The sequence below is a fragment of the Phocoena sinus genome, chromosome 3 (assembly GCF_008692025.1).
Source record: "Phocoena sinus isolate mPhoSin1 chromosome 3, mPhoSin1.pri, whole genome shotgun sequence".
In the NCBI taxonomy this organism is placed as follows: Eukaryota; Metazoa; Chordata; class Mammalia; order Artiodactyla; family Phocoenidae; genus Phocoena; species Phocoena sinus.
Window position 1 is genome coordinate 110626599 of NC_045765.1, and position 17516 is coordinate 110644114.

At 37.1% G+C, this 17516-nt stretch overlaps 1 protein-coding gene across 2 annotated transcripts in view; it reads left to right on the forward strand.

The window, feature by feature from the left end:
- Nucleotides 1-5590, forward strand: part of DMGDH (dimethylglycine dehydrogenase) — a 62271-nt gene extending 56681 nt beyond the window's left edge. The window contains exon 16 of one of the 2 annotated variants that reach the window (XM_032629048.1): nt 4404-5590. In XM_032629048.1, the coding sequence (XP_032484939.1) occupies nt 4404-4634 (231 nt within the window). In that variant the 3' untranslated portion in view covers nt 4635-5590. The remainder of the gene's footprint in view (nt 1-4403) is intronic. The other variant, XM_032629049.1, reaches the window with a different exon arrangement.
- Nucleotides 5591-17516: the final 11926 nt, after the last annotated feature.

Genomic DNA, 17516 nt, shown 5'->3' on the forward strand with positions numbered 1-17516 from the left:
GTCTCAGTTTTCTCACCTACAAAATGAAGCCACTGAGTGAGATAATGTCTAAGGTTCTTTCCACCTCTAATTAATTTTTCCCTGGTCGTTACACTTCCCTCACCTCATCTTTTTATTCTACATTTTTCACTCTATTCTCATCCAACTATCTCAGTCTTCCTAATACGGTCTGCACTCATACTTCTACTGATAGTCTGTTTTACTTGGCCATGGAATGAACGAGAAGCTCTGTCATAACATTCTGTATGCAACCCCACATCGACCATGATCAACTGACATTTTTAGTCATCTTAAATGTGACCATACCCAAGTTAAAAAACTGGAAACCTGTACCTTAAACTTATACAATGTTATATGTCAATTGTATCTCAACAAAGCTGGGAAAAAAGAAGAACCCTGGAAGCCCAAGCTCCATTTATTTTTATTGAAGTATAATTGCTTTACAATGTTGTGTTAGTTTCTGCTATACAATGAAGTGAATCAGCTATATGTATACATATATCCCCTCCAAGTTCCATTTTTAAATTTTATTCCCTTTGCCTCATTTGTGCACTGTGTTTACACATTATATTTTTCATCTTTCCTATACATGCCGCCTGTTTATAGAGCTGCTAATGCAATTGTAATTTTAGTTATTAGTAATATTTCTCTTAAATTTCCTGATATCAGCTTGTCTGCTCTTGGATGCTTAATAGGGTCATCATTTTATCATGCAGATGACCCTCTTAGATCTTCCTTATCTCTAGAATGATATGAATTTTTTTTTTTAATTTTTATTTCCTGAATTTGGACTTGTTCTACCTTTTATATTTGGTATTCTATTCATGCAGATATTTTCAATGCTAGCGATAGGGTACATGTTAATTTATTTGTTCAACAGATCTGAGTTCTAGTATGTGACAGCAATATTCTAGGCACTAAGGATGCAGCAGTGAACAAAACAGACAAGAATCTCTGCCCCTATGGAGCTTATATTCCAGGAGAGGGAGAGATAAACAATGAACATAAAATAAAATAAATAGCATGTCAGAGGGCAATGAATACTTTGGGGAAAAATAAAGTCTAACTGGGAGATGGGCAGTGCTAGAGGGAGGGATTATGATTTTAAGTAAGGCTTTATATAAAAAAATCAAGGCATAAGTGTGGGCATGAGAGGGGCTTTAATTAGTTATAAAAGCAGCTTTGCTGGGAAGTAAATTTTGAAGAAAAGGTTTTTGAGGAAGGAAGTTTGAAGAGTTTAGAAAGTCTTCTTTTTCATTATTAATAAACTAAAACACACAGGGACAGCCAAAGAAACATAATATATCATCCAATTTAAATTATGTTCCCTCTTTCAAAGGTTATTTACCATGTTATCTTCTCTGAGTCTATTACAGGCGTCTTTAAGTCTCATAATGAAGAGAAGAATGAGACAAGGCTAAAAATAAGTGAGGATTGTTTACATTGGTAAAAAGAAGGCTGATGTTTGATTTCACAAAGAATATGAGAATCTACTAGGCAAAGGGTGAGGGTGGTTTGTTCTTGTGATTCACTGAGCAAAACGAGGCAATGGATTTAATTGAATCTGGAAGATTTTAAGGTCGAATGATATAGAATTTATGCCAGGAAAAACCTTTCCCTGGAGACTTAGTAATAAGATAAAAGGAAAGGCCAGTTTTCTAAAATACTTTGGACCACCAACCCCTGGATTAGAGAGAAATTAAAGGAGAAATGAAAGTAATCAAGCAGAAAGCAAAGCATTCAATAAATATATTAAGAATAGCACGCACAAAATAAACATGCTATTTCTTTAAAGTTACTAATGCAGAAATAACTGCAAGAAGAATCACTGCCGAGATTTTAAGAGATGGGAAGGCCCAAGGAGATGGGGCACGCAGCCTCTGAAGAGTGATTGTGGGTTTTTTATCCAGTGAGTTAGGGGATTTGACCAAGAGATTCGTTCAGGATTCTTCCTGTTTTCTTAAGATGCCCAAGAAAACCAGGTTAACTTTCCCAGAGCTCCAAACACAAATCTCTGTTTTAGAGACTCAGAAGTGAAACCAAAGTTACCGAGAAGGTCTTTCAAAAAAGCGATGATTAAAACTCCAGCCACCCTGACCCAAATCCCAGTTTTATATCACAGAAATATGATCTAGAGGAGAAGCCATTTTGAAACGTGTGTTATCTCAGCAATACCTTGGCAGTTAATAATCTGCCAGAGAGGAACTTTTACTAATGAATGCATTCACTTTTTTTAAATCACCATAACAAGTTCAGAAATTATATGGAGAGCTTGTGATTTGGGGTTTCAACAAGATAATTAAAAACTGGGGCTACAGTGACAGGAGTCTGTACTTAATGTCATAAATGCATAAGAGACTAGAAATGCTATAATATGACTGTTGACTGTCATGAGCCCTTTGCTGAGGCAGCTGAAATATCACCAGGCTGATTCACGTCCATGGATGTTTTTGAGCAGCAGCTATAAGCAGCCGCTGTGCTAGACAGTAAGGCTGTAAGGATTAGTGCGATGTTGCATAGCCAGGAGAAGCCGGTTTAAGTTGGGCTATGTATCATTTTGCTTTTGTTGTCTTCCTTTTACTTTTTAAAAATGTGGTGTTTACACATATACAATGGAATATTATTCAGCCATAAAAAGAAACAAAATTGAGTTATTTGTAGTGAGGTGGATGGACCTAGAGTCTGCCATACTGAGTAAACTAAGTCAGAAAGAGAGAAGTAAGTACCATATGCTAACACATACATATGGAATCTAAAAAAAAAAAAGGTTCTGAAGAACCTAGGGGCAGGATAGGAATAAAAATGCAGACGTAGAGACTGGACTTGAGGACACGGGGAGGGGGAAGTGTAAGCTGGGACAAAGTGAGAGAGTGGCATGGACATATATACACTACCAAATGTAAAATAGCTAGCTAGTAGGAAGCAGCTGCATAGCACAGGGAGATCAGCTCGGTGCTTTGTGACCACCCAGAGGGTGGGATAGGGAGGGTGGGAGAGAGATGCAAGAGGGAGGAGACATGGGGATATATGTATATGTATAGCTGATTCACTTTGTTATAAAGCAGAAACTAAAACACCATTGTAAAGCAATTATACTCCAATAAAGATGTTAGAAAAAAAAGTGGTGTTTAAACCAGTATTGTAATTTGTTTGCATTTTACTGTTTTTCCTTTTCTTGCATCTTTTCCTTCAGCTAAGAGTTGTGGAAACCAGATCTAATCTTCTAATCAGGATTGTTATATAGATTTTATTTTTGGTAGCATAAAATTATTGTTTTCAGCTCCTAAATTTTGATTCCTTGTTCAGTATTTTTCTCTGGATTGCCATCCCGAGTTATCCTATTTCATCCTTGTTAATTTTGATCATTCACACAGAACTCCATGTCTCCACTCATGTTGGAAAGTTTTATCCCCCTTCTCTACCCACCTAACTCCACTTACCTTCAAAATGTAGAACAGGGCTTCCCTGGTGGCGCAGTGGTTGAGAGTCCGCCTGCCGATGCAGGGGACACGGGTTCGTGCCCCGGTCCGGGAAGATCCCACATGCCGCGGAGCGGCTGAGCCCGTGGGCCATGGCCGCTGAGCCTGCGCGTCCGTAGCCTGTGCTCCGCAACGGGAGAGGCCATAACAGTGAGAGGCCCGCGTACCGCAAAAAAAAAAAAAGTAGAACAAATCCTGGCTTACTTATGTTGCCTACCTTGGCTTCCTGGTTATTGTTTCTCGTGTCTGTATGTTAATTCCTCAACGAGGCAGGAAGCTCATGAGGGTAGGAACCAGACCTCTACTCATTCTCCAGAATGTCTAGCAAAATGTTTTGTACATGGTAAAGCTAGAGAGGGTAAAGTTAACATTTATTTAAGTGCCTAGCAATTACCAGGAATTGTTAAATCTGTATATATTCATATAGAAGATTCACTTCACATTGACTATTGATATATTACTAGAGTTTAATTCAGCACTATTCTGGCAGGCCATTTTCTAAATGCCAGCAGGAACAGTTGACTAGATTTGCATTTGGATTTTTAGATTTTTCTCCTTTGTATCTATTATTGCCATGCTAGTTTGATGGAAGAGAATTTTTTAAAGTTCAAAATGAAAATATTTGATTCTTCTTCCTATCAGATCTCTTGGCATGAAACTGAGCAAACTAGTACTAGGTATTAAGAAACTAGATGTAATTATTTAAAACTGAGAAATTTCGGAGCAACACGGATGTGTATTTTGAGAATTGTTTTTCATAAGTTTTAAACTTTCATTAAGCTTCTCAAAAAAGTGAAGTTTTCCTCCTAGTGTTATCCTCACAGACAGCATATCATAAAACTCTGTAAGTTGAACGTATCTTTTGAGAATTTTCATCTAGAGAGGAGGCACATAAAGCTGTGACCAAGATGCTGAGGATGGTAGGGTCTTGTTTTTCAGGTGGTTGGCAACACGACCTCCGGAAGCTACAGTTACAGCATCCAGAAGAGTCTGGCTTTCGCGTATGTCCCTGAAGAGCTAAGTAAAGTGGGACAACAAGTGGAAGTTGAATTATTAGGCAAAAATTACTCAGCAACCGTCATACAAGAACCCTTGGTGTTGACGGAACCAATCAGAAACCAGCTTCAGAAAAAAGGTGGAAAGGACAAAATTTGAAAAGACTTTGAGAAGGCAACTGAATTATGGTTGCTATGTGATTGTACTGAAAATGATAACTGATTTGCTGGGGAATAGGGGAAACCAAAAATTTATTTCAAAATCATCAGAATCTTAAAACCATTCTCTTGTTTCCTAAGCAATATAGAATAATGGATGAGTGATTTACATTGTTGTTTCAGATGAAGAAATTTGAAGCTGATGTTTTTACTATTCTATATTGTTGTTTATGAAACTTGGCAAAACATTTAAATGTTTGCTAACATACCATCATTATTACAACTGAAGTAGAAAACATTATATAATTTTAGAAACATTTGTATGTGGTTCTTGTTAGCTGAAAACAAATTATGTTTTGTTTTGTTTACAAATTATGTTTTACATAAAGACAAAAGCAGTATTGTTGATGGATTTACTTCATTGAAAAATACTAGTTGAATAAGGGATCATTTAAATTTTTCATAATATATCTAGGAAGAAAATAGTAAAATTTAATATTGGTATATGTAACATTTTTATTCAATTCCTTGAAATATTTACTTTCTTAATGACTTCCCTGAAAGCAGTTTTATGGGCTGTCATTATTGTCCTTTCAAAAGTTGTTTTAGAAGAGAAATTGCAAAAGAGAACAGTCTTCCAAAGGAAACGGTACTTGTAAACCTTCTGAGGTGAAGCCGAAACATAAATTGTGCCAGTACAAACACAGTCTGAATACTGAACACCTCTCTTTGGGAAAGAATTAATGCAAGTTGACATCACGTTGTGCCGTTCTGAATATCATTTCACAAACATTTGACAAAGCAGGTCAAACAAGAGCTTTAAGAGCTGACAGGATTGCCCTTAACATTGTGTACAGCAAGAAAAAAAAGCCATTTAGAAATAATTCTTTGATGTACCTCTTGAAATTATTTGGGTTTAGTTGACAGAATAAATCAAATTTTTCATAAAAGGTAGTTTGTCATTTATCATTTGTTCTACACACACACTTGCTGCCTAGGAAAAGTTCAGTAAATAGGTATTAAAGAAGCTGAATGTGAAGCATAAGATTCTATAGTTAGAGGAGATTTTAAAATAATTTCTTAACTTGTAAGTTTTGAAAACATGCCAAATTTACATTTAAATGTTTTATAAAAGTAATCATGTATCAGAACTCTTCAGCATGCCATTCATTTATCTTTGGTATCTCCTCTTACATGAGAAATGAAGGAAATCTTTTTGGTAACAAACATTTGCTAATTATTAAGAATGTTATCCAGACCCTCTCTCGCAGTTCTGGTATAGGGTGTAGGTGCTTTTCATTCTCTGCCTCTCTGTAGCCCAATTGTGTAAAAACTAATGAAAGAATTGAGAAAATATAATGCTACATCAATGGCACAATTTAATAGTTACCTAAGTTGTAACTTTTCAGTAACTAGTGACTGGAAGATTATTTACATAAAATATTATTATAGCAGACTCTAATCAAAGGAACAGTACTCAGAACTTGTGGAGAAGGCAATTGACAATGCAAAAACAAAATCTAAAGAAATGGTCGTTTATTTTAAAAAGTCATATTTTAAAGAATGCCAGGAGAAACAACAAAAGATGCTGATCTTACATTGCTAGAAGAAATCAGTAAAGCAGTATTTGAATGCCGTCATCTTTTTCACCAATAATTGGGCACTTGATCTAAAGCAATAGATCAAATAACGTCAAAGTTTGTTACCATTCAGCCACTTTCTCTGATTTTTAGCAGATGAAGAAAAACTTCAGAAGTCTTTACTGTATGTAATAGAAATGTATGATGAATTTTCTGATGAAGATATTTTAGTGGAAACTTTTTAACTATAGACATGTTTGAAAGCCACTATAATTGTTCCCAAAGAACCAAAGGCAGTATTGCAATTCCTGGAGTTTGTTGTGAAAGATTTTTATGAATTTCTGCCAAACTTGTCATTATGTTAAAGTCCTTTCCTAGTTGTTTTTACATCTGTTGCTCAGGTAAAAGAAACTTTTGAAATTAAAAGCTTAAAAAATGTTCTTCTATCAACTCTGTGCAAAGATAACTGGATAAATCTGGCTATACTGTCTGGTAAATATTAATATGCAAAGAAAAACTTCAGTGAAGTCACTGCAAAGCTTAAAAACAGAAAAGTTTTATTATTCACAGGCAACAGACCACTTTATTACAATAGACCAATTTGTGGGTATAAATATTTTCCTTTTTCAAAACTATTAATATAATTTAAAAATATTAACCCCTTGCTTTTTCATACTATAACATTTATTTTATTTCTATTTTTCTTATTTATTACTGGAATGACTATATATTCAAAGTTAATAGAAACTTTTCACTCTTTGCATTTCTTTTCTGGTTGTTATTATTTCATTTTGTGATTATTACTAAAAATAATTGTGTCATATAAAAGGGGCAGAGAATCGTTAAAAAATGGTCATCCAGGGTGGCTTCTTCGCTCACAAGTCTGGCACCTCACTAAGGTTGATGGCAACACCTGGGGCTGGCAGGGCACCTCTCTCCATGTGGCCTCACTGTGTGACTAACTTGCCAGGTAGTTCAGAGGAGGGAACTTAACATGGAGAACCAGCGAGGGATGCCAGCTGCCAAGCTGACACTAGGACCATACAGGGAGGGGCTGCTAGTGGGAGCAGGAACCATAGAAGAGATATATCCACACCGGTGAAGATGCTGCCCGAAGCAGACAGAAGGGAAGAAACACCCTGGCTTGTTTCTTCCTTCCACCTTCCAGTCTCTCACAGGTGCCTCCCACTGGATGAACCTAGCTGGGAGCCTGGGATATGTAGTTTGTAGGGTTTGGCCCACCTGTGATACAGAGCAGAGAAAAGAAAGATCATGAAATGGATCGCATCGCAAAAGACAATGACTGGCATACAACACCAGTGTTCTGTTCAGCCCTGGCCAAAGGGTCAAGAGGTGCAAACATGGCTACTAGCATGGAAGGAGGTCGTGGGATGGGCTAAAACATATAAAAGGGCTACTTACATTATAATTTTTAAAAAGCATGGTGTATGGACTTCCCTGATGGCGCAGTGATTAAGAATCCACCTGCCAATGCAGGGGACATGAGTTCGAGCCCTGGTCCGGGAAGATCCCACATGCCGTGGAGCAACTAAGCCCGTGCGCCACAACTACTGAGCCTGCGCTCTAGAGCCCGCGAGCCACAGCTACTGAGCCCACGTGCCACAACTACTGAAGCCTGCACGCCTAGAACCCGTGCTTTGCAACAAGAGAAGCCACTGCAATGAGAAGCCTGTGCACCGGAATGAAGAGTAGCCCCCGCTCGCCACAACTAGAGAAAGCCCACACACAGCAATGAAGACCCAACACAGCCAAAAAATAATAATAAATAAATTTTTTTTAAAAAGCATGGTGTATTACAATACACAACGTGCTATCGTTTAGGTTCAAATTGGAAAAAATGTAAACATTTAAATTGCATTTATATATTATAGACTATCTCTGGAAGAGTAACACTAGTATTTCTGGGGAGGGGTTGAAATTTACTTTTCACTGTATGCCTTTTTAGATTTATTTAAATTATGTACATGTTTCACTTTTTAAAAGACCATATATAGTGCTTTCTTATCTAGTAAAAGTAGGTTCTTATTTTTTGGTCATATAATGTGACCCTCTATTTTTTTTTTTTTTTTTTTTGCGGTACGCGGGCCTCTCACCGCTGCGGCCCCTCCCACTGCGGAGCACAGGCTCCGGACGCGCAGGCCCAGCGGCCATGGCTCACGGGCCCAGCCGCTCCGCGGCACGCGGGACCCTCCCAGACCGGGGCACGAACCTGCATCCCCTGCATCGGCAGGCGGACTCCCAACCACTGCGCCACCAGGGAAGCCCTGACCCTCTATTTTTTAATACAGTATTCACATTGGTTTGAGATATTTAAGGATGGCTGGAAAGAGTTGGCTTAGAACCGCTTAAGAAATTGGTATACAATGTAAAAAAATTCAATACAGATAAAGTGAATGCAATTCAGTTGCTGTATATAATAAATATTGTGTGAACACTAAGGCTCAGGCTGGGTGAAAGCGGAGGGTAAGGAAAGAAGACACAAGACAAAATGCAATACCAACATCCTGTTTCTTGATCAGGATGGTGGTTACGAGTCTGTTCGCTTTGTGAGAATTCATTGACCTATGTACACTTCTGTGCACTGTCTTAAGCACACAGAAAATGCTATGTCAAAATCTTTTTTATACAAATGGTACTATTTTCCACTATCTACTCTCATCTAGTTGATTTTGAGGAGGTAGGAGGTGATAGGCAACGGGCAAGATGAGGGGGTCAAAGGAGTTTCGAGTTGGCCATAGCTGTTTTTAGCCAGACTCTCAATTTCAGAAATAGGGAGAATTTTCAGAGCCAAAAGAAATCTTTCTTCTTTTTTTAAACTGATCCTTTTCCTCTCAATACACACATGTACACTAACACATGAAACAAAACAAACAATAAACTGAAGGTGCTTCTTAGAGAAAATTACCTTCCTATGTGCTTGGAGACTTGATGATTCTTAATGCCTTGGCAGTAGTTAGCACTGATAGCAGTTAATGCATATAACTGATGCATGTAACTACTGCCAACTTATACACTCATCTCTAAGTCCAGTATGTGACCTTACAAGCCTTTAAGAAGACTCTCACCCCCTCACTTAGATATGGTAGAAACAAACCCATCCCAGGTCAATTTTCAAAACTAAATATATTTTGAAACTAATTTAATAGCTGACATCTAAAATAACAAAGTATGGCTATTCTTTCTGATATTCAAGTCTATCTCCTTCTGGACTATTCAAGGTAGTATGGGGCAATGAGTAACACCAACCACAATTAACCACATTTCGTTAGTAAACTTTAGTTTTTCTCTCTGAAGAAAGACCTCTTGCCATTCTTATCTCTACCCCAACGGTTAAACCTTTAGAGATAACATATTTTAAATGTTTAGCCTTTGTATACAAAGTTTATCATATTCAAAGGCACTGAAACCAACCAGGTTGAGACAAGCATTGAAACACAGGTATCATGACTTCTGAGCATAGCTTATAGCCAGTTAGCACCATGACAAGAACCTGAGTCTCTGCAAACCAGAGAAATAAAGAAGTACAACAAAAGCATCTATGATTTTCTCAGTGTATGGCCTTCGGGCTTTACAACCATGTTCACTGGGGGATATTTATTCTTAGCACTCTGTTCTAACTTAAAGTGCATTTTACTTTTTGTTTAAATGTAAATTATGTTATTACAAAATTGTTAATAATAATACTATTAGAAACAGATAATATATGCTCAGAGTTTAAAATTTAGTTGTAAGGGATATATTGTGAAAGTCAGTGTCTCTCCTATCCCTGTCTGCAGTCAATCAGCCTATCCAAAGACAACCAATGTTATCATTTCTTCTGTATCCTTCTTGAGATTCTCTGTAAGTATGTAAGCATTTCTCTCTCTCAGTATACGAATATATGTGTGTATATGTACATACATATGTATATATACACACATTTATGCATGTCATTTTAAGCAAATGAAAACATACCAAGCATAATGTTCTTTGCCTAACTTAAAAAAATTAACAGTATATCTTGAAGATTATTCCATATCATCCTTTTAAAACAATTATTTTGACCAGGCCCCACTATTTACCTTTTTCTAATAAAAAAATAAGGCCAAAATGAATATCTCGATGCATATGATGTTTCTGACACTGAGTACATCTGAAGGATAAGTTCCTACAACTGGAACTGCAGGATTAAAGTGTATGTGTGTTCTGGTAGATATGCAGAATTCTTCCCCGTAGAGGTTGTGCCACATTTCACTTGTGGTTAGTGTATGAGGGCTTACTTGACCCAAACAGTAAGTTCTCACGAGTGTCAGTGGTATGTTATTGAAGTTGCAACCTGTATTTCTCACTTGAGTGACGTTAACATGTGTTCATATATATATATATATATTTTTTTTTTTTTTTTTTTTTTTTTTTGCGGTATGCGGGCCTCTCACCGTCGTGGCCTCTCCCATTGTGGAGCACAGGCTCCGGATGCGCAGGCCCAGCGGCCATGGCTCATGGGCCCAGCTGCTCTGCGGCATGTGGGATCCTCCCAGACCAGGGCACGAACCCGCGTCCCCTGCATCGGCAGGCAGACTCTCAACCACTGCACCACCAGGGAAGCCCTGTGTTCATATATTTAATAACCACTTATATTTCCTTTTCTGTAAACGATTATGTTCCTATATTTTGCCTATTTAAAAGGGATTGTTGGTCTTTTTCTTACTGATTTTTAGGAGTTAAGAGATTTTTAACTGTAGGTTAAATGGGTTTTGTGTGGGTTAGAATGCAAATCAGGTGTTTCTAACATCTTTTCTATGTAAAACATATATCCCAAGTTCCAAGCACCCCACCTACCAAATAATTAACTTTAATACCAATTTGTGAGTTGTGAGCTGCCTTTCTTTCAGTTCTAATTTTTGCATTTTCAAACTGATTGGAATGCTTTTTATTTTATTTTATTTTATGTGATTATATACTGGGAAAACCCTAAAAACAATCAATGATTAAACTAAAACAATAAAATAATTATTTGGCAGAATATAAATTACCATACAGAAATCAGTAGCCATCATGTCCACAAAAAATAACCAGTTAAAAGATAGAGAAAAAGGTAAAGAAAGCCCCATTTCAGTAGCAACAGAGAAGATAAAAGACTTAGGAATAAATTTAACAAGAAAAGTACAGGGGGAAACCTTCAAGATGGCAGAGGAATAAGACGTGGAGATCGCCTTCCTCCCCACAAATACATCAGAAATACATCTACGTGTGGAACAACTCCTACAGAACACCTACTAAACACTGGCAGAAGACGTCAGACTTCCCAAAAGATATATGTTTTTTTCCATTTTCACTTTTTGTGAGTGTGTATGTGTATGCTTCTTTGTGTGATTTTGTCTGTATAGCTTTGCTTTTACCATTTGTCCTACGGTTCTGTCTGTCTGTTTTTGTTTTTAAATACAGTTCTTAGCACTTGTTTTCATTGGTGGATTTGTTTTTTGGTTTGGTTACTCTCTTCTTTCTTTCTTTTTTTATTACTTTTTAATTTTTAATAATTAAAATTATTTTATTTTAATAACTTTATTTCTTTTTATGTTCTTTCTTTCTTTCTCCCTTTTCTTCTGAGCCGTGTGGCTGACAGGGTCTTGGTGCTCTGGCCAGGTGTCAGGCCTATGCCTCTGAGGTGGGAGAGCTGAGTTCAGGACATTGATCCACTAGAAACCTCCCAGCTCCACATAATATCAAATGGCGAAAGCTCTCCCAGAGATTTCCATCTCAACACTAAGACCGAGCTCCAGTCAACAACCAGCAAGCTACAGTGCTGAACACCCTATGCCAAACAACTAGCAAGACAGGAGCACAACACCACCCATTAGCAGAGAGGCTGCCTAACATCATAATAAGGTCACAAACACCACAAAACACGACACTGGACGTGGTCCTGCCCACCAGAAAGACAAGATCCAGCCTCACCCACCAGAACACAGGCACTAGTCCCCTCCACCAGGAAGCCTACACAACCCACTGAACCAACCTTAGCCACTGGGGACAGACACCAAAAACAACGGGAACTACAAACCTGCAGCCTGCGAAAAGGAGACCCCAAACACAGTAAGTTAATTAAAATGAGAATACAGAGAAACACACAGCAGATGAAGGAGCAAGGTAAAAACCCACCAGAACAAACAAATGAAGAGGAAATAGGCAGTCTACCTGAAAAAGAATTCAGAGTAATGATAGTAAAGATGAGCCAAAATCTTGGAAATAGAATGGAGAAAATACAAGAAACGTTTAACACGGACTTAGAAGAACTAAAGAGCAAACAAACAATGATGAACAACACAATAAATGAAATTAAAAATTCTCTAGAAGGAATCAATAGAAGAATAACTGAGGCAGAAGAACGGATAAGTGACCTGGAAAATAAAATAGTGGAAATAACTACTGCAGAGCACAATAAAGAAAAAAGAATGAAAAGAATTAAGTACAGTCTTAGAGACCTCTGGGACAACATTAAACGCACCAACGTTCGAATTATAGGGGTCCCAGAAGAAGAGAAAAAGAAAGGGACAGAAAATATTTGAAGAGATTATAGTTGAAAACTTCCCTAATATGGGAAAGGAAATAGTCAATCAAGTCCAGGAAGCACAGAGAGTCCCATACAGGATAAATCCAAGAAGAAACACACCAAGACACATATTAATCAAACTATCAAAAATTAAATACAATGAAAAAATATTAAAAGCAGCAAGGGAAAAACAACAAATAACACACAAGGGAATCCCCATAAGGTTAACAGCTGATCTTTCAGCAGAAACTCTGAAAGCCAGAAGGGACTGGCAGGACATACTTAAAGTGATGAAGGAGAAAAACCTACAACCAAGATTACTCTACCCAGCAAGGATCTCATTCAGATTTGATGGACAAATTAAAACCTTTACAGACAAGCAAAAGCTGAGAGAGTTCAGCACCACCAAACCAGCTTTACAACAAATGCTAAAGGAACTTCCCTAGGCAAGAAACACAAGAGAAGGAAAAGACCTACAATAACAAACCCAAAACAATTAAGAAAATGGGAATAGGAACATACATATTGATAATTACCTTAAATGTAAATGGATTAAATGCTCCAACCAAAAGACATAGACTGGCTGAATGGATACAAAAACAAGACCCATATATATGCTGTCTACAAGAGACCCACTTAAAACCTAGGGACACATACAGACTGAAAGTGAGGGGATGGAAAAAGATATTACATGCAAATGCAAATCAAAAGAAAACCGGAGTAGCAATTCTCATATCAGACAAAATAGACTTTAAAACAAAGACTATTATTATAAGAGACAAAGACACTACATAATGATCAAGGGATCAATCCAAGAAGAAGATATAACAATTATAAATATTTATGCACCCAATACAGGAGCACCTCAATACATAACGCAAATACTAACAGTCATAAAAGGGGAAATCGACAGTAACACAATCATAGGAGGGGACTTTAACACCCCACTTTCAACAATGGACAGAACATCACAAATGAAAATAAATAAGGAAACACAAGCTTTAATTGATACATTAAACAAGATGGACTTAATTGATATTTATAGGACATTCCATCCCAAAACAACAGAATACACATTCTTCTCAAGTGCACATGGAACATTCTCTAGGATAGATCATATCTTGGGTCACAAACCAAGCCTTGGTAAATTTAAGAAATCTTTTCGGACCACAATGCTATGAGACTAGATATCAATTACAGGAAAACATCTGTAAAAAATACAAACACATGGAGGCTAAACAATACACTACTTAATAACCAAGAGATCACTGAAGAAATCAAAGAGGAAATCAAAAAAATACCGAGAAACAAATGACAATGAAAACACTACGACCCAAAACCTATGAGATGCAGCAAAAGCAGTTCTAAGAGGGAAGTTTATAGCAATACAATCATACCTTAAGAAAAACAGAAACATCTCAAATAAACAACCTAACCCTACACCTAAAGCAATTAGAGAAAGAAGAACAAAAATACCTCAAAGTTAGCAGAAGGAAAGAAATCATAAAGATCAGATCAGAAATAAATGAAAAAGAAATTAAGGAAACGATAGCAAAGATCAATAAAACTAATAAATAGAGGGTTTTACTTACCTCAACATAATGAAGGCCATATATGACAAACCCACAGCCAACATCGTTCTCAATGGTGAAAAACTGAAACCATTTCCGCTAAGATCAGGAACAGGGCAAGGTTGTCCACTCTTACCACTATTATTCAACATAGTTTTGGAAGTCCTAGCCACAGCAATCAGAGAAGAAAAAGAAATAAAAGGAATCCAAATCAGAAAAGAAGAAGTAAAACTGTCACTGTTTGCAGATGACATGATACTATACATAGAGAATCCTAAAGATGCTACCAGAAAACTACTAGAGCTAATCAATGAATTTGGTAAAGTTGCAGGATACAAAATTAATGCACAGAAATCTCTTGCATTCCTATACACTAAAGATGAAAAATCTGAAAGAGAAATTATGGAAACACTCCCATTTACCATTGCAACAAAAAGAATAAAATACCTAGGAATAAACCAACCCAAGGAGACAAAAGACCTGTATGCAGAAAACTATAAGACACTGATGAAAGAAATTAAAGGTGATACCAACAGATGGAGAGATATACCATGTTCTTGGATTGGAAGAATCAATATTGTGAAAATGACTATACTACCCAAAGCAATCTACAGATTCAATGCAATCCCTATCAAATTACCAATGGCATTTTTTACGGAACTAGAACAAAAAATCTTAAAATTCGTATGGAGACACAAAGACCCCGAACAGCCAAAGCAGTCTTGAGGGGAAAAAACGGAGCTGGAGGAATCAGACTCCCTGACTTCAGACTATACTATAAAGCTACAGTAGTCAAGACAATATGGTACTGGCACAAAAACAGAAACAGAGATCAGTGGAACAAGATAGAAAGCCCAGAGATAAACCCACGCACCTATGGTCAACTAATCTATGACAAAGGAGGTAAGGATATACAATGGAGAAAAGATAGTCTCTTCAGTAAGTGGTGCTGGGAAAACTGGAAAGCTACATGTAAAAGAATGAAATTAGAACACTCCCTAATACCATACACAAAAATAAACTCAAAATGGATTAGAGACCTAAATATAAGACCGGACACTATAAAACTCTTAAAGGAAAATATAGGAAGAACACTCTTCGACATAAATCACCACAAGATGTTTTTTGATCCACCTCCTAGAGTAATGGAAATAAAAACAAAAATAAACAAATGGGACCTAATGAAACTTCAAAGCTTTTGCACAGCAAAGGAAACCATAAACAAGACGAAAAGACAACCCTCAGAATGGGAGAAAATATTTGCAAATGAATCAATGGACAAAGGATTAATCTCCAAAATATATAAACAGCTCATGCAGCTCAATATGAAAAAAACAAACAACCGAATCCAAAAATGGGCAGAAGACCTAAATAGACATTTCTCCAAAGAAGACACACAGATGGCCAAGAAGCACTTAAAAAGCTGCTCGACATCACTCATTATTAGAGAAATGCAAATCAAAACTACAATGAGGTATCACCTCACACCAGTTAGATGGGCATCATCAGAAAATCTATAAACAACAAATACTGGAGAGGGTGTGGAGAAAAGGGAACCCTCTTGCACTCTTTGTGGGAATGTAAATTGATACAGCCACTATGGAGAACAGTATGGAGGTTCCTTAAAAAACTAAAAATAGAACTACCATATGACCCAGCAATAGCACTACTGGGCATATACCCAGAGAAAGCCACAATTCAAACAGACACATGCACCCCAATGTTCATTCCAGCACTATTTACAATAGCCAGGTCATGGAAGCAACCTAGATGCCCATCGACAGACGAATGGATAAAGAAGATGTGGTACATATATACAATGGAATATTAGCCATAAAAAGGAATGAAATTGGGTCATTTGTTGAGACGTGGATGGATCTACAGACTGTCATACAGAGTGATGTTATTCAGCAAGAGAAAAACAAATATCGTATATTAACGCATATATGTGGAACCTAGAAAAATGGTACAGATGAACTGGTTTGCGGGGCAGAACTTGAGACACAGGTGTAGAGAACAAACATATGGACACCAAGGGGGGAAAGCCAAAGGCGGTGGTGGTGGTGGTGTGATGAATTGGGCGATTAGGATTGACACGTATACACTGATGTGTATAAAATTGATGACTAATAAGAACCTGCTGTAAAAATAAATAAATAAAATTCAAAAATTCAAGAAAAAATAATCTGCCGTTTTTTTCCTCTTCTCCAAAGACACAAGATAATTGTGATCGTGGGTTTTTAAAGTTCTAATAATTTTTTTTAAAACTCTGTACTTTAAAAAAATAAACAATAAATGCTGGAGAGGGTGTGGAGAAAAGGGAACCCTCTTGCACTGTTGGTGGGAATCTAAATTGATACAGCCACTATGGAGAACAGTATGGAAGTTCCTTAAAAAACTAAAAATAGAACTACCATATGACCCAGTAATCCCACTACTGGACATATACCCTAAGAAAACCATAATTCAGAAAGAGTCATGTACCACTTTGTTCATTGCAGCTCTATTTACAATAGCCAGGACATGGAAGCAACCTAAGTGTCCATTGACAGACGAATGGATAAAGAAGATGTGGCACATATATATACAATGGAACATTACTCAGCCATAAAAAGGAACAAAATTGAGTTATTTGTAGTGAAGTGGATGGACCTAGAGACTGTCATACAGAGTGAAGTAAGACAGAAAGAGAAAAATAAATACCGTATGCTAACACATATATATGGAATTTTAAAAAATGGTTCTGAAGAACCTAGGGGCAGGCAGGAATAAACACGCAGACGTAGAGAATGGACTTGAGGACACGGGAAGGGGGAAGTGTAAGCTGGGACAAAGTGAGAGAGTGGCATGGACATATATAAACTACCAAATGTAAAATAGATAGCTACTGGGAAGCCGCATAGCACAGGGAGATCAGCTTGTTGCTTTGTGTCCACCTAGAGGAGTGGGATAGGGAGGGTGGGAGGGAGATGCAAGAGGGAGGAGATATGGGGATATATGTATATGTGTAGCTGATTCACTTTGTTATAAAGCAGAAACTAACACACCATTGTAAAGCAATTATACTCCAATAAAGATATATTTTTTTAAAGTACAAAACTAATATGAGGAAAAATTTAAAACACTTCTAAAAAACACAAAAGTAGACCTTAATAAATGAAAGATACCCTTTCATTTTAGAT